The 23,149-nt window shown below is 45.5% G+C and overlaps 1 protein-coding gene across 5 annotated transcripts in view; it reads right to left on the bottom strand.

Annotated features, from left to right (window-relative positions):
• The window catches only part of DOCK11 (dedicator of cytokinesis 11), a 215,719-nt gene extending 198,562 nt beyond the window's left edge, over positions 1-17,157 (bottom strand). Inside the window, exon 1 of one of the 5 annotated variants that reach the window (XM_070784594.1) lies at positions 16,928-17,157. In XM_070784594.1, the coding sequence (XP_070640695.1) occupies positions 16,928-17,029 (102 nt within the window). In that variant the 5' untranslated portion in view covers positions 17,030-17,157. The remainder of the gene's footprint in view (positions 1-16,927) is intronic. The other 4 variants (XM_070784592.1, XM_070784593.1, XM_070784590.1 and 1 more) reach the window with 4 other exon arrangements.
• Positions 17,158-23,149: the final 5,992 nt, after the last annotated feature.

The following is a 23,149-nucleotide window of genomic DNA, read 5'->3' as shown; positions in this document are numbered from 1 at the left end:
TCAAAATGAGGGGGGAACAGTCAGGGTACAGTTGAAGGTAGAAAGAGAAAGAAAGGAAATCTGATAAGGAGAGCACGAAGTCAGCCAAAGGAATCCAGCTCCAGTGGGCGCTGAGCTCAGAGCAAGTCTCAAGGCTTCAGCGGCAGTCTCCATGACATTCCTGTCTAGCCAAGTTTGCTGCCTTGAGAAATACGGGTCTGGATTGTTGTGAACTGTGGCCCTTCTTCTACAGGAAGATGGAGGACGTGAGAGCCAGCCAACCCTTGACTCCCAAAAGAAATCTGGCCTTTGCAGGTTTCAAATCTTGAACTCTCGAGTTGGAGAACTGGGTCCCAATGATCATATACAGCAGAGAACTGTACACAAGTGTCCTGCGCACTCCTTCACTAATTAATTCAAGGTCTTGAATTATCTGAGGTGACAGGGTGTGCTGCTATCATCTCCTGAATGTCTACTTACCCCCACTCTGGTCCCACCCACAACTTTCCCATTTGCCTAGTATGGTTTCTACAGGGGTAGATTTATTCCTGTCTGAATCTAAAGATATACTGGCTACTCTCATTAAATAGTTAATATTTTAATCTCTGGACTCCTGGTCTACTATAATGAGGGGGAAAAAATCCCTTCCTTCCGTCTTAACTTATTTTTATCCTTTAGTTTCTTCAGATTAAATCTTTGTCTCCCTTCCCCCACCCCACCCCCAACTTTGCTCTAAGTAGATTTAATCCATTAAAAAGAAATCAGTGGAAATAGATTCTCTGCTTCTCTTCAATTTAAGCAACAGTTCTAGAAGCATTTCCTTTGGGATTTTAGCATGACCCAAAGCAAAGTATCTATCTTTTCCTTCAGCTCAGGCAGCTTGCTATCTCTCACAGCTCAGCTTGCCTCTCTCTCTCTCTCTCTTTCTCTCTCTTCTTTCACTCACTCACAAACAACACATTTGCTCTGTTGTTGCTTCTGGTATATACCACACTCCCAGATGTTCCAGAGTCCTGAGGCATCAACTCTGTCACGAAGCTCATTGATCTAATGCCTACTGCCCATAAGCCATAATTCAGATGAGGGCTACTAAAAAAGAAAAAAAAAAAACCCAAACTAGAAAGGAGTAAGTCAGTAAAATAATGTGAAATTAACTGCAATAAAACAAGCCAGGTTGAAGGGCAAGAGCCTGTAACATGAAAATGAACATCCATTTCTAAAGATTTAAATAGGATTACAGTTAATACCCTTTCACATTCTAGAGATAAGCAGTATATAAATACATTAGGAAAAAATTTTTATGATAATTCCACTGAAAACATCTGAATTTTTTTATGGAGATGGCTTATAAGGAGAATTGGAACAGTTTTCCTGTTAAGCAGAAAGGAAAGGAAAAATGGAACAAGAGAAAGGGAAGATGGTTAATGTATATTTTGTCTATAAGATTTTTAATCAAAATCTTGCCAACCCCCAGATTTACATAATTTTTTTTAGTACATTTCAACCAGTTATTCAAGGGCCTGGAAAAAGATAGGCCAGCCCTCAGAGAAATATAGCCATGACCAATTAGAACTGATGTAAAAATAGAAAATGCAATCCACATCGATGATAGAGTGCTTCTTCAGGGCAGTCGGGCTCTCTGCCATCAGCTCATCATGGATATTGTTATAGCCAGTGTTCGGAGGGCTGATGAAAATGTGATCAGCCAGGAAGCTTTTGTGGTGTGTCTAAGATGGCAGTGACTGGACTTGGTGAATGAGAGAGGAAGTTTCAATTTCTCTCTCAACTGAAACCATCATGAAGCCAGAAGGAATCAGAGAGATTTTCCAGTCCTTCCCTCTGCTTCTCTAATCATGTGTTTTAGAAACCCATTTTTGGGAAAGAGTCCATCAATTACCTTGAATATGCAGGAGGGCCATGGCCAGTCTAACTTGACCATCAGGATGAGTGAAGTGCATCTCCACAGGACAAATGACAGGTGTCTTGGGCTTGTCAGTGAAACAGTTATTCTCTGTGATTTGAAACCATCCTTTTCTCTTTTAAACACACACACACACACACACACACCCTTACCTCTTTACACTTTAGCTGAGGGTGGAAAATTCCATAGGCCTGAACTGGCCAAATGCCTGCTAAGTGTCTGGCCAGCTTGTATCTTGAAACACCTCAAGTCTGAAAGCAGTGCCCACTTACAAGAACTCCAGACTGAGAGACTTTTGTGTGGGAAAATTTTTTTTTTAATTATGAAGAATTTAAGAAAACATCCAAACTGAAATTGCAGACTGCAAACCTATATTGCTTTCTTCCGGCCAAAATTCTCAAAAGGGATTGTGCTTTCTCATTCTAATTCTGTGAAGATTTCTGCACCTGGTTCACAGTGTGCCAGTCTATCAGACCCTCCTCCAGACCCTATGGTGTTCCTCATCCACCATAAGATCACCATTCCTCAACTTCCAGCAATGCCTGAGCACTAGGCAGATGCCCCCTTCCTATTTACTGGAACTTGTGACTATGTTATATTACACGGCAAAGGGATTCTGCAGATGTGATTAAATTAAGGACTCTGAGGTGAGAAGATTACCCTCACTAGTTATCCTGGTGGGACCAATGTAATCATGAGTCTTTCTAAGTGAGGGAGGGAGGAAGGCAGGAGAGTGAGAATCAGTGAAGGAGACGTGATGACAGAAGCAGTGTCACTATGACACGATGTGAGAAAGACCTGACCAGACATTGCTGGCATGAAGACAGAGGAAGGGGCCATGAGTCAAGGAATGTAGGCAGCCTCCAGAAACTGGAAAAGGCACCGTAAGAGCTCCCCGCCTAGAGCCTCTGGGAGGAAGTGAGGACTTACAGATACCTTGGCATTAGCCCAGTGAAACCTGTTTCAGACTTCCAACCTCCAGGACAGTGAGTTTAATAAACCTGTGCTGCTTTAGCGGAGAAGGCAATGGCATCCCACTCCAGTACTCTTGCCTGGAAAATCCCATGGACAGAGGAGCCTGGTAGGCTGCAGTCCATGGGGTCGCTAAGAGTCGGACACAACTGAGTGACTTCACTTTCACTTTTCACTTTCATGCACTGGAGAAGGAAATGGCAACCCACTCCAGTGTTCTTGCCTGGAGAATCCCAGGGACGGGGGAGCCTAGTGGGCTGCCGTCTATGGAGTCGCACAGAGTCGGACACAACTGAAGCGACTTAGCAGTAGCAGTAGCAGCAGTGCTGCTTTAGACACTAAGTTTGTGGCAATGTTTCTAGTGGCCAGAGGAAATTAACAGACCATGCGTCTGGTGCACATCTCAGCAGGGCCACCGCTAGAACTCCTCATGGAAGTATTCTGCCTCTTCTGAGTTCTCTAAGCAGACCTCCTGCTAAGCTCAAGCTATTGTGCAGTCACTGTGAGGGTAGGGCAGTCCTCCTCAGGATCAGCAACAAGATGAGAACCCTCCTAGAGGAACTGGGCACTTGACTGGCAAACCAAGACAGAGGGTTAGATACGGGGTCAAGCCCAGGACACAGGGACAGCAACCCCTGGGGACAAGAAAGAAGATCAAACCCAGGGACCAGCAGTGGATTTGACAGGGCAGAACCAACAGCCTAGATGACTTAAGGCCCAGCCCCCAAGCTTTGAATACAACGAGTTTTCCAATGTCCCCTGCTTCGGGCTCTGCACCTGGGGTGATGCCAGGCTGGCAGTGGACATCCGAGTAGCTCCCACTCCACACTGAGGTAGCAGGGCGAGGGAGCTGGGCATCAATCACAGAACTGAAGTGAGAAAGCCCTGCAGAATTCTCCTCTGACTTCCCCAGTGAGAATTCAGCCAGACCATTTCATTTTGTTTGGAAGGGGAAGACAGAGGCAGAACTCCTCTGTAAGCAGTCACGTGGCTCACCAGCAGTGGAGGAGTGATTCTCCCCCAGGGTCAGGTTAGCAGGGAGTACCTTCTTTGCGGCACAAGCACTAGAGCATGAGCTAAACACTCTGCTGGCAGAAGAGAGCTGTGGCGCCTATGAGCTTTCCAATTACTGTTTGGTTCAGTGTTTGCAACAGTTGATGGAGAGCCCTCCTGGATTTCAGTTCTTTCTGGGTGGGAAGTTAGGCAACTTAGAAGGTGGTATGCCCTCCTTCAGGTCTCTAGGAAATCATTTAATGGACCGAAGCCTTGAGAACTTGTTAACCTATGAAAATAAACTGGTTTTGCCAACAACATTCTTCTACTCATGCCATGAACATTGACAACAGGTCCTGTAAGGCGTAAATCTGGCAGTTTGACAAGTGGGAAAACTAAACTGCTCATATAAAAGGCATGGAGAGAAATATATATGTTGTTATTTTTGGACAGCACTAACCTGCTTGGGAAAAAAAAAAAAAAAAAACATAAAAAACAGTTCCCTGAAAATGATCCCATGTACCTCAGCTGAACCAGTGTCCTGGAGATATTTTTTCCCCCATATCATTATTCAAACAGCAAAGAAAGGAAGAACGGCCAACGGCAAACAGTTCTCAAAATCCTTTGGCTGACTTTGGCAAGGAAAAATCTATACTGATCTTGCCTGCATTGCTCAATAACAACATCACCCCTCTTTTTTTCCTTCTGTCCTCACCTTCTACTTTCCCATAAAAGAGACCTAAGCTTGTTCAGAAATAAACACTGTTTCCCAATAGGAGGAGATCATCACCCAAACCACACTAAAAGAGATTCCTCCACCCAATCTATTGTGGAATCTGGCCCGGGAGCTAGTGCTTCTTTACCTGATGAGGCCAAAGAAATTGAAACACCTGGAGTTCATTACCTGTTCTGTCATTTAGCAAACATGGGTTGCCTACAGCCTGCCTCACTTGAAACCATGCCTCTGTTCCCTTCTGATGGGAGAGAGGTGACGGCAATGCAGTATGCATTTCATAGTGACCTGGAAGAACATGTGAGGGAGGTCAGAGACATAGCTGCAGTTTTTTAAAACTCTTCCTAAGATCAGGGCTATAAAAATACAAGGGCTTTTCATTGTCCAACCACCATTTCGTACAAAGGCATTCCCCAGCCTCCTGACCCACTTCACCGAAGCACTTCAAATAAAGATGTTCTGGTCTCAGAGGCTTAGAAGAACACTTGACTTCTTAGTTAAATCTCACCCAGTCCAATCTTTAAGCCACTAGGGAAAGCAACAGGAGGGAAAAACTGAAGTATCAGAGTACCTTCAAACATTTCTCTGCAGCTTGAAACATAACACAATCTGACATAAGCTGTTGAGAAAGGCCAAAATATAACTTCCTGTCAACAATAAACTCAATGGGCAATAAAAATAAAGTGGCAAAGAATGGCAGGAAATCATTAATAGCAAATTTTGGCGTGATTGTGTGAGGCTCTGCATAGACAATAGGTAAACCTCACATCCCTGGAACAATTGGCATGTTTTCTACCGTATCAACCACAATGGAAACCTCTCCACACCATTCCTAATAGAACTGACCCTGCTACTGCAAAACCAAGATAACTGGGTAGAAAAGGACATTAATTTCTTGCTGCTACTGCTAAGTCGCTTCGGTGGTGTCCGACTCTGTGTGACCCCATAGACAGCAGCCCACCAGACTCCCCTGTCCCTGGGATTCTCCAGGCAAGAATTAATTTCTTAGGAGACCTTTAAGCTTGAAACGTGCCCACTAAAATTACATGTTTCCACAATACATCTTTAAAAAGGCATTTGAATGTCAATATTCATTTGATTATTTTTGAAGTAAGGATGAATGCATGAAATGAAGATTAATAAAGTTTTGAGAGGGAAAGGAAGGGTTGTTGAAGTTCTAGTCTTCCATACAGAGCCCAGTGCTCTTCTAGCCACGCTTTTGCAGGAACCATGATAAAGAGCCAGTCATAAGTTCCCCAGACCAGAGAACCTTCCCCGGACATGGGATGGGATGTTCTTCCCCACTAGACAACTAGCCTTCCCACTCATTCATCTGGCTAGTCTGAAAGCAGGAACTGCCAAAAACCCAGAGTTTTTGTTTTGTTCCTACCTCACATCCACTGGGCTCTCTGATATGACCCCGTCCACCTGAGAATGGCGGTTCCCCAGGACCTCATGGGCAGCCAGCTTATTCTGCCAAGAGGGAATGATTCTTAGCTCAGCCATGTATGTAGCTCACCCTCTGGGGCATTACCTGGAGCAAGGAAATAAAAAAGCAAGAGTACGGATTCCTAACCTTCAAGCTATGACAAACCTAGACAACATATTAAAAAGCAGAGACATCACCTTACTGAGAAAAGTCTGTATAGTCAAAGCAATGGTTTTTCCAGGAGTCATGTATGGATGTGAGAGTTGGATGATAAAGAAGGCTGAGCACCAAAGAATTGATGCTTTCAAACTATGGTGCTGGAGAAGATTCTTGACAGTCCCTTGGACTGCAAAGAGATCAAACCAGTCAATCCTAAAGGAAATCAACCCTGTATATTCATTGGAAGGACTGATGCCAAAGTTAAAGCTCCAATACTTTGACCACCTAATGCGAAGGAAAAAGACCCTGACGACTCATGGAAAAAGACCCTGATGGAAAAAGACTCATGGAAAAGACTCTGATGCTGGGAAAGAATGAAGGCTGGAGGAGAAGCGGGCAACAGAGAATGAGATGGTTGGATGGCATCACCAACTCAATGGACATGCGTTTGAGTAAGCTCCAGGAGTTGGTGATGGACAGGGAAGCCTGGTGTACTGCAGTTCATAGGATCTCAAAGAGTCAGATATGACTGAGTAACTGAACAACAACAGGGCTTCCCTGGTGGCTCAGTGGGAATCCACCTGCAAATCCACCTGCCAGTGCAGGAGGTAGGGGTTTGATCCCTGGTCTGGGAAGATCCCCCATGCCATGGAGCAACTAAGCCCAAGTGCCACAACCACTGAAGCCTGTGTGTCTGGAGCTCATGCTCCACAAGATAAGCCACCACAAAGAGAAGCCTGAGTACCACAACCAGACAGTAGCCCCCATTTGCTGCAACTAGAGAAAAGCGCACGACGCGATGAAGACCCAGCATAGCCAAATCCAGGGATGCAAGGATTCTTCAATATCTGCAAATCAATCAATGTTATACACCACATTAACAAATTGAAAAACAAAAACCATATGATTATCTCAATAGATGCAGAGAAAGCCTTTGACAAAATTCAACATCCATTTATGATAAGAACTCTCCAGAAAGCAGGAATAGAAGGAACATACCTCAACATAATAAAAGCTATATATGACAAACCCACAGCAAACACTATCCTCAATGGTGAAAAATTGAAAGCATTTCCTCTAAAGTCAGGAACAAGACAAGGGTGCCCACTTTCACCATTAGTATTCAACATAGTTTTGGAAGTTTTGGCCACAGCAATCAGAGCAGAAAAAGAAATAAAAGGAATCCAAATTGGAAAAGAAGAAGTAAAACTCTCACTGTTTGCAGATGACATGATCCTTTACATAGAAAACCCTAAAGACTCCACCAGAAAATTACTAGAACTAATCAATGATTATAGTAAAGTTGCAGGATATAAAATCAACACACAAAAATCCCTTGCATTCCTATACACTAATAATGAGAAAATTGAAAGAGAAATTAAGGAAACAATTCCATTCACCATTGCAACAGAAAGAATAAAATACTTAGGAATATATCTACCTAAAGAAACTAAAGACCTATATATAGAAAACTATAAAACACTGGTCAAAGAAATCAAAGAGGACACTAATAGATGGAGAAATATACCATGTTCATGGATTGGAAGAATCAATATAGTGAAAATGAGTATACTACCCAAAGCAATTTATAGATTCAATGCAATCCCTATCAAGCTACCAATGGTATTCTTCACAGAGCTAGAACAAATAATTTCACAATTTGTATGGAAATACAAAAAACCTCGAATAGCCAAATCTATCTTGAGAAAGAAGAATGGAACTGGAGGAATCAACCTACCTGACTTCAGGCTCTATTACAAAGCCACAGTTATCAAGACAGTATGGTACTGGCACAAAGACAGAAATATAGATCAATGGAACAAAATAGAAAGCCCAGAGACAAATCCACACACCTATGGACACCTTATCTTTGACAAAGGAGGCAAGAATATACAATGGATTAAAGACAATCTCTTTAACAAGTGGTGCTGGGAAATCTGGTCAACCACTTGTAAAAGAATGAAACTAGAACACTTTCTAACACCTTACACAAAAATAAACTCAAAATGGATTAAAGATCTAAACGTAAGACCAGAAACTATAAAACTCCTAGAGGAGAACATAGGCAAAACACTCTCCGACATACATCACAGCAGGATCCTCTATGACCCACCTGCCAGAATATTGGAAATAAAAGCAAAAATAAACAAATGGGACCTAATTAAACTTAAAAGCTTCTGCACATCAAAGGAAACTATTAGCAAGGTGAAAAGGCAGCCTTCAGAATGGGAGAAAATAATAGCAAATGAAGCAACTGACAAACAACTAATCTCAAAAATATACAAGCCACTCCTACAGCTCAACTCCAGAAAAATAAATGACCCAATCAAAAAATGGGCCAAAGAACTAAATAGGCATTTCTCCAAAGAAGACATACAGATGGCTAACAAACACATGAAAAGATGCTCAACATCACTCATTATCAGAGAAATGCAAATCAAAACCACTATGAGGTACCATTTCACGCCAGTCAGAATGGCTGCGATCCAAAAGTCTACAAGTAATAAATGCTGGAGAGGGTGTGGAGAAAAGGGAACCCTCTTACACTGTTGGTGGGAATGCAAACTAGTACAGCCACTATGGAGAACAGTGTGGAGATTCCTTAAAAAACTGGAAATAGACCTGCCTTATGATCCAGCAATCCCACTGCTGGGCATACACACTGAGGAAACCAGAAGGGAAAGAGACACGTGTACCCCAATGTTCATCACAGCACTGTTTATAATAGCCAGGACATGGAAGCAACCTAGATGCCCATCAGCAGATGAATGGATAAGAAAGCTGTGGTACATATACACAATGGAGTATTACTCAGCCATTATAAAGAATACATTTGAATCAGTTCTAATGAGATGGATGAAACTGGAACCTATTATACAGAGTGAAGTAAGCCAGAAAGAAAAACACCAATACAGTATACTAACGCATATATATGGAATTTAGAAGGATGATAACAATAACCCTGTGTACAAGACTGCAAAAGAGACACCAATGTATAGATCAGTCTTATGGAGTCTGTGGGAGAGGGAGAGGGTGGGGAGATTTGGGAGAATAGCATTGAAACATGTATAATATCATGTATGAAACGAGTCGCCAATCCAGGTTCGACGCACGGTACTGGATGCTTGGGGCTGGTGCACTGGGACGACCCAGAGGGAGAGTGTGGGGAGGGAGGAGGGAGGAGGGTTCAGGATGGGGAACGCGGGTATACCTGTGGCGGATTCATTTCGATATTTGGCAAAACTAATACAATATTGTAAAGTTTAAAAATAAAATAAAATTAAAAAAAAAAGAAATGAATACATTTTTTTTTAAGGCAAGGGTACCTGCTTCCCTTCTACCCATTTACTATTGTCTGTTGACTTGTCACACATACACAAAAGACCTCCTGCACACCATCAAGCCCAGGAAAAATAATGCAGGCCAACAGTCATTCAGTGCCCTCCATGTGCCAAGCCCTGGCCCCCGGTGCTTCACATGCAACTCGCTGAAGCCTTTCAACAAACCCACAAGAGGGTTCTCGAGGCCCAGAAGGTTAAAAAACTGGCCCAAGATCACCCAGCTAATAAGCCACTAAGCTGGACTTTGAACCCAGGCCGTAAGCTTTCAGAGCCTACTCTGCCCTACTAAACACGAGTCACAGGCAACGGAGCTGAATGAAACTGTCCCTTTGCCCCAGTTACTGCTCTGGGAGCCTGCAGGGTGCGGCCCTGCAAGAGTTGGAAAGGCATCTGGCTCTGAGCTGATATAAGTGACATGCTAACGTTACCATGAACCCCGCTGCAGTCTGACAAAAGCTGAAGGAAACCAAGAGATATAAATCCCAAACAGAGATGTATCATCAAATGACCGTTAGGATTTACAGAAAAGGGGAAACCGCTCTCGCGCTTTCTCCCGTCTGTGGTTTCTGGCCTTCCCTTCTGTGTTTCAGAAAGAAAGAAAAAAGAAAATGGCACACACACAAAAAACTAACAACTTTTCAACATACTTATGATTTTATGTGTCAGAAGAAAGCAAAAGCAGAGAGGTGAAGACACCTCTGAATGGAATTCCAACAAAGGAGCAACAGGGGCTCCCAGGGTGGAGCGCTGGGGGTCTAGGAAGATATCAAGGACTTCGGCAGCTCACAGAGGTCAAGTCAAGGAATGGCAAGATGAGTGTCAGACAACTGCCGTTTACTTTCTCCATTCTTACGTTTTTTTAAAAAAAGGCCTCTGTAGTTCAGTAAATGTGGGCAATGCCAAGAGGAACACTTAATTAGCAGAGGCTCATTTAACACTAACACTGTTGAGCCCAGAAGGATCAAACTCTTGAAAAACCCTTAAGGATCACAAAAAGGATCGTCACAGGGCCCTGGGCAGAAATGATGTAACTAGCTGAAGAGAGAAGCCACACCACCATCTTCTCTATTTCAGTCATTTGCATACATCTCATCTCCCTTCCGGGCCTGACACTCCCTCCACGGCAGGAAACCTCCAGCCTCTTTGGGGGAAAGAGGCTAGTGAGGCTGAGCCCTTGGAGAGGAGGCTGTTCGAGGGTGACCTAACTTCCCATGAAGTCTGGAGAGGCCGCTATTGCTGCCCGGCCTCCCACTTCCCTAATCACCCCCAAAGGTGCAAACTTCTTCAATCAGCTAATCTCTCCTACAATCTCACCTCACCAGCTGCTCAACCCTGGCTCTTCCTCCCCTTCCTAATCCCATCTGGGACACTCTTTTGGCCCTCAACAACCCCAGTCTTTTGCCAAAACACAACACTACACACTCTCTCCCTTCCCCTCTCATGGAACACGCTGATCCTGCAGATCACCCGGGTGGACAAACTTCAGCCATCTTGACTCCACCTCTCCCCATCCCACTTTCTCTCCCTCCCACTTCTTCCTTTCCCCACTCCTATGCCCCCTTCAAGACATCACTAAATCCTGTTGATTTTATCACTTCTCTTTTGCCTTATCTCCATTGTCACTGCCTCAGTTATGCCTTTGTTGTCCCTCTTCAGAGCCATAGAGCTACATTTTAACTAGTTACCTGGCCTCCAGGCACCCAGCACCCGGTCCCATCCTCCATATTGTTTACAGTGTATCTGCTGCCAAGTCCCTGACTTCTTGGCTCATATCCAAAATGGGTATGAAATACTGCTCCCTTCTTTACTGTAATCTGTATTAGACCCTTCCAGAATACAGTTTTTTTTATAGAGAAATCTAGTAACAGTATTTCATATGCATTTTGGATATGAGTCAAGAAGTCAGGGACTTACCTTTATGAATCACTTATACATCAGACACTTTCCAAATATTACCTTCTTTGACCCCACGAGAACTCCACAAGGTTAGGACAACTATCTACCCCCATTTCACAGATGAGGACAACAAGATCTGGTTACTTGCCTCAGTTCACAATGCAAGCTGGTGACAGAGGGCAGATTCAAGCCCAGGTCTGACTCTTGAACCTGGGCTCTGCCTTCCATATTTTAAGGAGGACACTGAAACCTTGGAAAGGAGCCCAAACAAGACAAATGTGATGGTAAAGCATCTTGAAACCAAATCATGTGAGGAAGGAACAAAATGAAGGCTGTTTGGCTTTGGGAAGAGAGAATTTTAAAATGCCATGGTGGCAGTCTCCAAATATTTGAAGGGTTGTCATGTGAAAGAGGAAGCAAACATTCTGTGTGGCTCCAAACAGCAGAGCTGGGCCTAGCCTAGCAGTGGAACTTAAAGAAAACACATTTCAGCACAACATTTTTACCCAGCCCTCTCATAGGCGGAGAGTGGCTAAGAAGCTAGTCCCCGTTTGTCAGGGGTGGTACAGGGGACATTCCTGCCTTGAGTAGGCAAGTGGCCTAGATCTGTGTTTCTGTGCACTGTGCACATCAAAATCACCTTGGGTTGTTTTTAAAAATACAGATGCCTGGCCCCACCCCAGACTTATCGAAACAGAATCTTAGGGCTAGAGACCGTTAGTGCGAGGATTACAAACCAGGAAATAAGTCTGTAAGAAGGTTCACTCGAATCCTCAAAAGAAGAAATACAAATAGCTAATCACACATGCAAACTTGTTCCACTTCAAGACTAATGAAAGGAATGCAAATTAGAAGAGTGTTATGCCCTTGATCACCTATCAGATTGCAAAGGTTAAAAAATATTAATTGCCAGTGCTGGATGCGGGGTGGGGAGAGGAACACGCACACATTCTGGTGACGAAACAGTAAATGGTAATAACATTCTGCAGCGCAATTTAACATCAGGTTTAAGGGGAACTTTTAATGCTAAATACGTATCTAATGTTGGAGCAAACAATTCTGGTGCTACAAATTTATCCTAGATGGTCAATCTAGCAAGTTTGAAAGTACCTGCTCAAAGATGTTCATTCCAATCCATGTTTATACCTGCACTGTCTAAAATAACTTTAAGCAGTGATGGAAATTTGCTCTCTGTGCTGTCCTACTTGCCAATTACTAGACACATGTGGCTATTGAGCACCTGAACTGTGGCAAGTGCAGTTTAGGAGCTGATTTTTAATTAATTTTAATTTTTGAATTAATTTAAATGTAAATGTAAATAGCCACAGATGGCCAGTAGCTACTGTCCGGGAGAGCTTGTGTTCAGAATGCCACAAAATTATAGCTTCTCAAGGTATCAAACAATAAAGGATGATTAGCTATAATCCACCCACAGTGTAATTTTTGGCAGTCGTTAAACATGATTATGTAGACTTATATTACTGATGTCAAGAAATGTTCTTAAAATATGGATAAGTGAAATAATTATTTAAAAGTTTGTATGATAAATTTGTTTAACACATTCAGCTTAAGAAACAAATTCTACTATTTGGTGCTTCTAAGTAACCTCTGCACTGGGCTTGCAGACAGATCCTTCCTTTTCCAAACCTGGAAAAGCCAAGGAGCAGCGAAGACTATTTCATTGAGAGCCCAACTAAGTCTTTGAACTGGAGTGTGCATGTGTGTGTGTGTGTGTGTGTGTGTGTGTGTGTGTGTGTGTGTATGTTAGTCGCTCAGTCGTGTCCAACTCTTTGTGACCTGCTATAGGGCTACACTTCTCTGTCCATGGGATTTTCCAGGTAAGAATACTAGCGTGAACTGCCATTTCCTTCTCCAGGGGGTCTTCCCGACCCAGGGATCGAACCCAGGTCTCCTGCATTGCAGGCGATCAAAACCCATTGCAACTGGCTTTATTATTTTGTACTCAATTAAGTATATTCCACAAATTCCCTTGGGAAGAGGGAGCAGGGGAGCTGATTCATTTTCAGGCCTTCCCTAAGTGCGAACCTAAGGAACACTTCTGGGTGTGTGTGTGTGTGTTACAGGGGTGAGTGAGTGAGTGTGTGTGTGTGTGTCTGTGTGGAGAGCTTTTCTCTACTGGCCTTGTGTGCAATGGGGCCAGCCTGGGGACCATGCATGCATTGCCTTGCCTCAAGGGGCTACAACCCGTAATATCTAGCAACTCTTTCCTGATCCTTTGGCGCACAAGGAATTGAGGGTATATTCAGCAGCAGCAAGCAAACAGTTTTGAAACACCTACTAGGCGACTTTCCCAGGCTGACACAGGGACTCCTCCCAAGGGCAGCCAGAATACAAAAGGTTTATCAAATGGCTTTGTCCCCTCATAGGCACAAACAGCTCCATCCTGAATTCTAACAAAAACAGCACTAAAACTCTGCATTCTAAAATGTGTGTATATATGTAAACACTTCTCAGTTAATCACATACACTCTCAGGTTATAATATTCCTCCCCAAGTCTTTCTTGAGAAACCTCTGCCAGTGGTTAATTCTGTAATTATCCCTTTGCTTGAGTTAAAAGTATCCTTCATAAAAATGCCAAACTTACAGGAAAATGCAGCCACAAAATGGTCTTTCTTTCTCTGCTTCATTATTTAGTTAATAGAGTCGAGGAAGTACTGATAACTGGATGAAGGTCTGAATACACAACTACATGCTATATATAGCCCAGGCCTTCTGAATTTTTCAAACAGTGAGCAAAACTGAATGGTGTTAGCAATATGCCAAACAGGGTATAACTGGTTTTTTTTTTAAACAAACCACCTAAACAGGAAATTCTGTATATTTGTTCAGCTTGGTGGGTTTTCCAACTTCTAGTAAAAGATACACCACAAGAAAGCTTGATCTACAGCAGGAATGACTCCATATTGGAATCTAATGAATGTGACTCCATGTTGAAGCCCTAACTTGAGTGTCGTGGGTTTACAGCAGCAAGTATAAATCCCACCTCAGCTGTCACAAATAAACATTTTGGGTCTTAAATCAGAAAAGAATCAGACGTTATGTCGGCAGCTGCAACGTGCATGGTCTACTCACTCTCCAGTCACGCGTGGCTTTACTTAATGAGCTCTTGGTGTCAGGAAAACAGGGGCCAAGAAAAAGAGCCATTTAGGAGAGTATACTCCTTTATGATTGTTTCCTCATTTCTTAATTGACTGAACCACTTTAAAACAGCATTCACTAATGTGCTATGAATAATCTATAATTGACGTATGTATATAATCTGGGCATCCTCCTGATAAACACATATGTACACCCAATCCAGGCTGGAACTAATGAAACAAATGAAAATAAAGTAATCCACATTCACTCATCATTTTAAGGCATCTAGGATTGTGTCTTGCACACAGTAAGGACTCAACAGATATAGATTTAGATTCCTCGAATCAGTTCTCCCCACCTCCCAAAATTTCAGTGTGGACTACATACCAAAGTAGTAAATAAATATTCCTGTGCCTTGCCTGTTAAAGTCTGTAGCCTTGGTTCCCAAGTAAGCTAGATTGGAGTCTCCTCCCACTAACAGCTTTCTGAGCTTTGCCAAAGAGTCAGTGGTTAGGAAGGTACCTATGTTACCCCAAATTATTTTTCAAACCCGAAAACCTGGGCAAGAATGCTAATGTTAACTTTACGCTGCTGAGGGTGGCAGGTCAAATGCTGGTCAAATCCCAGTGGAGGTTTGCTGAGGCCCATTTATTCTCTTGAGACCATCTGTCCACTTCACAGGGTGTGGTAGAGAGCCAGCTACCCCTGCTTAAGTAAGATTTTTCTTTCTTCCTGAATTTAGAAAAGGGTTTCCTGTGCTAGGGAGATTGAATCACTTGTTAACAATCACCCGAGATAAGAGCCCTGGTATAAATTCCCTACACACAGCTTGTTTTCCAATCTTAAGGGGCTGTGCTGACAATCGAGGTTCCAATCTGACCCCAACAGGACCTCATTCTACAATCAGTGAGACACACAATCAGCCAAGTCCATTAAAACAACATTAAAGGTCTGGGTTTTTAGCTCTGCTAAACAGCAGGATTAAACTTTCAAGGTTCCAGCCAGGATAGAGAGATTTCTTTAAAGTCACTTGGCTTTGCACAGTTGTAGCTATTAGGGATCAGATCTTTATCTCAAAGGTACATATTTTGCCTTTGATCCTCCTCCAGAAACTCCCACTAATGTCAACTTTCTCCACAGTTGGGATCAGGTCCCTGGCCTCCTTTTTTTTTTTTTTGGCCTCCCTTTTATGTTGGTTTTATCAGATACTACAAGATCAACAGAAAAATTACATGGAAAGGCTGTGAAGTTCCCTTGAGATGATAAGTTGTTTTAACAAAAACAGCTCACTCTTAAATGGTGAAATTTAAACACAGCAGATAACTTGCTGTAAGGTAGAGGTACCAGAGAGAGATGAAAACGACCAACCAACCAACCAACCAAAGCAACAAAACAAACAGTAATTAACCAGTCTGATTGCTTATTTAGGTTTTGATCGCTGGTCCAGGAAATTGGCAACAAGCGGCTTGAAAACAGAAGAGGCCCGTTAGTACCCGTCCGCTGAGCTCCCGAGTCTGACAACCCGAGGGTACAACGGAAGGGTTCCCAAGGGGTCAGCTCGCTTTCCAATCCCCATCCCCCAGCCCTGAGCGGTGGGGCTCTGAGCCCAGGTCCTCCATCCCCAGACTAGCGCACACCATCTTCTCCTAAAACCCCATGGGCCCATCTCCTCGCCTCTGGAGCGCTCCCGGGTCCCAGGGGACACCCTGGCCCTGCGGCTGCCGAGCCCGCGCCCACTCGCCCCGGGACCCCGTTGTCTCCAATCCGCTCCCTTCTGGGCGCCAGCGCCAGCAGCGCCCCTTCTACACCCATCACCACCCTCTCCCCAGTAGCAGGAGGAAGTCGCTGCGCTTCCTCCGTTCTCACCGCCCGCCCGAGCTTGGGCGCCCGGGGCTTTTTGGGTGGGGTTCTTTTTTTGTGTACACGGTGTGAGTGTCTGTGTGTGTGTGTGTGCGTGCGCGCGCGTGCGTGTGTGTGCAAAACGCTCATCGCATCCTTCCGCCTAGGCTGCCTCAGGTGCGGCCAGGAGGGAATCAGGATCTCGCCGCGCCGGGGTCTCAGGCTCTTTGTGCGGGTCTCGGGGAGCAGGGTCCGCTCTCCAGCTCACGCTCCCCTCCCGGGGCCCGGTTCCGAGCCCCCGATGGCCCGTCGGCGTCCAGCCAGGCGCACGCTTCCTCCGCCGTGCGGGGCAGCCGGGCAGCCGCGGCGCTGTCAGCGGGCACCTGGGACTCGGACCCCCAGCGATGGGTGGCCGCGGCAAAAAACTTACTGAAGCGGAGCAAAAAGCGCGGAGCGCACCGGGCGGCCACGGGCTGAGCCGTCCGTCCCGGCCCGGCGCGCGCGCGGGAAGCCGCCCGATCGTCCTCGCCTGGAGCGTGTCCCCCGGGACCCCTCGGTCACTCACCAGCACCACCGAGCTCCGCACGGCCTCCGACACGCTCTGCCGGAGCTCGGCCGCCGTGCCAGGCTTGCTGAGCCGCTTGGTGAATTTGCGCACTTCGGCCATGGCAGCGGCGGGCAGGTCTCGGCGGGCGTGCTCAGTGCCCGGGGCCGGGGCGGCCGCGGCTGCTCCCCGTGTTTACACGCCGGCTGGCCGGCCACATCGCAGCTCGGCGGCGGCGCGGCTCCCGCGGCTCCTCCTCCCGCCCCCCGCGGCCCCGCCCTCCTTCGCTCGCTCGCAGTCCTGCCCCACAGCAGCGGCCGCTCCCTCCCCTAGAGAGCCGGAGCTCCGCGCGCGAGCTGCGGGAGGAGGAGGGTGTGTCTGGCGGGGAAGGGTGTGCGGAGGGGGAGGGAGCGCGGGAGGGGGGCCCGGGGTCACGAGGGAAGAGGGGGGAAGTGGCAACCGCTCGGGCTCCGCCCGCAGCTGCTGTTGCTGGTGCAGCCGCATCCGGGAAAGGAGATCTGGCTGCTTCATTTTTCGTGTGTATTTGGGGGGTGGCGGGGGCGGGGGGACACGGAAAGTCGCCAAGAGTGCAGCACGCTCTTCTCCAGCGCTCCTTTCCCACCCGTTAGGCTGCAGTGCCCGCTGGAGGGCTGGGGAACTCTAGCCTCCCCTCGCCCCTCAAGCCCCCAGGGCAGGGGCGCCAGAGGGGCTGGGGAACGACGTGGAGCGGCCGCCTATTGTGTGCTTCGCCCGGGAGGAGTCACGCCGATGTCAGAGGTCGAAGGAGGGAGAATGGTTTTCCGGCCGGAGCGATATGCCTGGGTCACCTCCCCACACCGTTTCCTTACCCATCGGTCATCCTCACGTTTGGGGCGGTGGGGGGCAGCCTCGGAGTAGAGAGTTGCTGTCGCGAACCCACCCCGCAATCCCCCCCCCCCGCCCCAGTGCAGGGAACAGCTGGGTGGTGGGGGCCTGCACCTGTGGCAGGTTGTCTAGTTGGGCAGAGACTGCTGTAGGCCGGGGCGCGGGAGCCAGGGGGCGGGTAGGAGGGTGGTATTGGGAAGGCAATTACCTGGAGTCCAGAGGATTTACTGATCTTCTAGAAGCGTTTACACACCGTCCTATCACCTCTCCATTTCCCACTCCTTTCCTTATCCTCTTCACCTTCCAAGAAATTGTTTCCTAAGAATCAAGGAACATATTCTGAACCGAGATGTAAAATAAAGATGCTTAAGACAGAAATAAATCACAAGCTGGAATCAAGATTGCAGGGAGAAATACCAACAACCGCAGATGAGGGTGAAAGAGGAGAGTGGAAAAGATGGCTTAAAACTCAACATTCAAAAAATGAAGATCATGGTATCCGGTCCCGTCATTTCATGGCAAATAAAAGGGAAAAAAGTAGAAACAGTGACAGATTTTAATTTCTTGGGGTCCTAAATCACTGTGGACGGTGACTGCATCCAAGAAATTAAAAGATGCTTGCTCCTTGGAAAAAAAGCTTTGACAAAACTAGACATCGTATCACTTTGCCAACAAAGGTCGGTAGAGTCAAAGCTATGGTTTTTCCAGTAGTCATGTATAGATGTGAGAGTTGGACCATAAAGAAGGCTGAGCGCTGAAGAACTGATGTTTCCAATTGTGGTGCTGGAGAAGACTCTTCAGAGTCCCTTGGACAGCAAGGAGATTAAACCAGTCAATCCTAAAGGAAGTCAACCCATTGGAAGGACTGAAGCTGAAGCTCTAATACTTCAGCCACCTGATGTGAAGAGTCAACTCATTTCTCATTGCAAAGAGTCACCTGATGCTGGGAAAGATTTAGGGCAGGAGGAAAAGGAAGTGGCAGAGGATGAGATGGTTAGATGGCATCACCAAATCAATGGACATGAATTTGAACAAATTCCAGAAGATAGTGAAGGAGCCTGGCATGCTGCAGTCCATGGGGTCACAAAGAGACAGACACAACTTAGCGACTGAACAACAAGACAGAAATAAGGATGTGAATCTTGAAGTACTTGTGACCCTGTAAAGCCTCCTCAAGTGCAAAGTGAGGTTCTGCTAACTGCAGCAATTTTGTCTGGTTACTTAATGTGTTGACAGTTTGAAAATGACCAGTAATTTCTGTGGATCCATGCAGCGCTTCTAAGTGGATCCTACCACTGCCATAAGGGCACGTTCCCCACTTTTCCCATCTTCAAAGAACAAACAGTCACACCTACATATAGGGCATGCATGGTTGATGGCCTCTGTGAGTCCAGGGAAGGCCAGATCTCTTAGCAGCATGACTATTTCAGCAGCCATCACATTAGTCCCAATAAAGCATAGACAAAGTTTCCAGAGAGTTTGGGCCCTGGAAGTCCTGTAAAGGAAAAAGCCTTTTATCACCAATCTTGGCTTTGCACAGTGCATGTGTGTACAAAAGTTGTTAATCATTGAATGTTGGTATATCAGTCTGATTTCACCCCTCTGTTCCATGAGTACCTGTGTGTTCCATACTGTTGGTTACCTCCACAACAGCCATAACACTTTTTCCTTGCTAAGGGAGCCCAGATTCGTTTCTGGTATCAGCAGAGCCACGGGGCTTAAGAAATGCAGACCCAGCTCCAGGTGATGAATTATGACTGGTTAAAAAGAAAATCATGACAACCTCACTCTCCTTTACCAGTTGCCATTGTTCAGTCACTAAGTCGTGTCTGACTCTTTGACATTCCATGGACTCCAGCATGTCAGGCTCCTCTGTCCTTTGCTAACTCCCAGAGTTTGCTCAAACTCATGTCCATTGAGTTGATGCCAACCAACCATCTCATCTGCTGTCCCTTCTCCTGCCTTCAGTCCTTCCCAGTATCAGGGTCTTTTCTAATGAGTCAGTTCTTTCTATCAGGTGGCCAAAGTTTTGGAGCTTCAGCTTCAGCCTCAGTCCTTCCAATGAATATTCAAGGTTGAATATTTATCCTTTGCTAGATTAATGGTCTTAGCTCCCATTCAGTTTGGGCCAATGGAATATAAAAGAGAAGTGTGGGAAGAGAGCTCCCACACTCTTTTAAAAAGAGGAAAAAAAAAGAAGATATTTTTTTAAAAGAACTGTGCAGAGAGACCTCTGCTCCCCTTTTTCCCTGAGAGGTGTCTTTTCTGGCGATGCATCTGCTCTTGGCAGCCATTTTCCAACCACAAAGAAAGTCCAAGACCATCAAAGAGGAGCAGATCCAGAATCCAGACGGCATTGAATGGTTGAATCAACCTTACCTGATACTGCCTACCTCTGAGAAAAGTAAACCTTTATGGTTTATGCAACCTTTAGTTGAAAATTGTTTCTTTCAGTCAAAAGCATTGTTACTACTAGAGACTCTGTTGTAGCCACTAGAAGTAGACAGACAAGGTCCTTCTTCTGGTGTAGCTTACCTGCTAGTGCTAGCAGATGACCATGTTAATTACAGAATGTGAAAAACACTATGTGGAGGATTAAGTTAAGATGATAGAATAGGGAGTAACTGGAGTTGAAGACCTAATTTATCTTGTTTATTAAGCTTCTTATTTTGTATTGGGGTATAGCTGATTTTTCTGGGCTCCAAAATCACTACAGATGGTGACTGCAGCCATGAAATTAAAAGACGCTTACTCCTTGGAAGGAAAGTTATGACCAACCTAGATAGCATATTCAAAAGCAGAGACATCACTTTGCCAACAAAGGTTCGTCTAGTAAAGGCTATGGTTTTTCCAGTGGTCATATATGGATGTGAGAGTTGGACTGTGAAGAAGGCTGAGCGCCGAAGAATTGATGCTTTCGAACTGTGGTGTTGGAAAAGACTCTTGAGAGTCCCTTGGACTGCAAGGAGATCCAACCAGTCCATTCTGAAGGAGATCAGCCCTGTGATTTCTTTGGAAGGAATGATGCTAAAGCTGAAACTCCAATACTTTGGCCACCGCATGCGAAGAGTTGACTCATTGGAAAAGACTCTGATGCTGGGAGGGATTGGGGGCAGGAGGAGAAGGGGACGACAGAGGATGAGATGGCTGGATGGCATCACTGACTCGATGGATGTGAGTCTGAGTGAACTCCGGGAGTTGGTGATGGACAGGGAGGCCTGGCGTGCTGCGATTCATGGGGTCGCAAAGAGTTGGACACGACTGAGCGACTGATCTGATCTGATCTGATCTGATAGCTGATTAGGGCTTTCCTGGTGGCTCAGACAGTAAAGAATCTGCCTGCAATGCCGGAGACCCTGTTCAGTCCCTGGGTTGGGAGGATCCTCTGGAGAAGGAAATGGCAACCCACTCCAGTATTCTTGTTTGGAGAATCTCGTGGACAGAGGAGCCTGGCAGGCTACAGTCCATGGGGTCACAGAGTTGGACACAACTAAGCAGCTAACACTTTCACTTTCACATAGCCAATTAACAATGTTGTGATAGCTTTGGGTGACTAGCGAAGGGAATCAGCCATACATATACAGATATCCATTCTCCCCCCAAACTCCGCTTCCATCCAGGCTGCCATATAACATTGAGTAGAGTTCCCTGTGCTATACAGTAGGACCTTGTTGGTTATCCATTTTAAATATAGTAGTGTGTACCTGTGCATCCCAAACTCCCTTCATTTTAAATATAGCAGTGTATACCTGTCCATCCTGAACTCCCTAACTGTCCCTTCCCCCCACCCTTCCTCCCCAGCAACCATAAGTTCATTGTCTAAGTGAAGACCTATTTTAGAATAGATGGTCAAGGAAGTCCTCTTGGAGGAGGTGAAAATTGTTAGATTCTTGAAGGAAAAGAAGCAGCCAGTAGAGATCTAGAGGTAGAGCACTCCGGGTAGAAGAAATGACAGATACAAAGGCATGGAGATGGGGGCAGACTTAGTGTGTTCAAAGCCAGAAGACAAAAAAAGGCCAGCATGGTTGAAGCATAGAAGGAAATGGAGTGGTAGGAGATGGAATCAGAGAAGTAGGCAATTTCTACAGAGCCTTGTGAGCCATGGAAAGCATATGTCACACGGATGGTATGCAAACACCATCTGGTCATTATGTAGGCTCCTCGCTTATTCTTGAGACTGTAGGTTTCACTCTCTTGCTTTAGGGCTTCTGTTTCATTACACAAACATTAAACATTGTACTATGCACTGAGAGAGGATGCTGGATGAATTAAATACACTGTCCATTCTCTTTAGGGAAAAAAAAAGTCTTTTGGAGAACGTGTTTATGATACAAGGAAGTATGTGATAAGGACCGTACTTGAGGTGAAAAGGAAGATTAGAAGATCGCATGTGATTAGGAGTATTGAAGGCTTCCTGTAGGAGGGGGTGTTTGAGTTAGACCTTGAAGATGAATAGGATGTGGGCATGACTACACTCTCATAATAGGCTTCCCCAGTAGCTCAGCGGTAAAAGAATTTGTCTACAATGCAGGGAGACAACAGGAGACGTGGCTTCGGCATTGGGTCTAGAAGCCCTGGGTTGGGAAGATCCCCTGGAGGAGGCCATGGCAACCCACTCCAACAGAGAAGCCTGGTGGGCTACAGTCCATAGAGTCGCAAAGAGTCAGACATGACTGAAGCAACTGAACACACATGCATGCACACTCTCATAATAAAGGGAAATTGTAGAGGCAATCCTACAGCTTCCAACAGAGCATTTTATTGGGTGGTTTCCACATTTGTTAGGTATCTTTGATTTCATCACAAAGTTACCTATCCTAATGTTTAATTTAATGTTAGCCCTATCCTAATTGAACTTGAGATTCAAGTATTAGAAATGCCATTGACCCTTTTGACCTAGATGTTCCACTTCTATGAATCAATGCCAAATAAAAATGCTCTCATGTGAACTGAGATGCTTGCATAAACATACGAATTGTATCAATGTTAATAATAGCTAAGTATTAGAAACAATCTTGGAGAAGGCAATGGCACCCCACTCCAGTACTCTTGCCTGGAAAATCCCATGGACAGAGGAGCCTGGTAGGCTGCAGACCATGGGGTCACGAAGAGTCGGACATGACTAAGTGACTTCACTTTCACTTTTCCCTTTCCTGCATTGGAGAAGGAAATGGCAACCCACTCCAGTGTTCTTGCCTGGAGAATCCCAGGGACGGGGGAGCCTGGTGGGCCGCCGTCTATGGGGTCGCACAGAGTCGGACACAACTGAATCGACTTAGGAGCAGCAGAAGCAATCTAAATATCCATCCATAAGGGACTACTTTATCCTCAATCCCTAGATCAGTGCTTAGGTACTCAAAAAATATTTATTGAGTGAAT

This window comes from Bos indicus, chromosome X (genome assembly GCF_029378745.1).
Source record: "Bos indicus isolate NIAB-ARS_2022 breed Sahiwal x Tharparkar chromosome X, NIAB-ARS_B.indTharparkar_mat_pri_1.0, whole genome shotgun sequence".
NCBI lineage: Eukaryota > Metazoa > Chordata > Mammalia > Artiodactyla > Bovidae > Bos > Bos indicus.
This window is presented reverse-complemented; position numbering and strand designations above follow the sequence as displayed.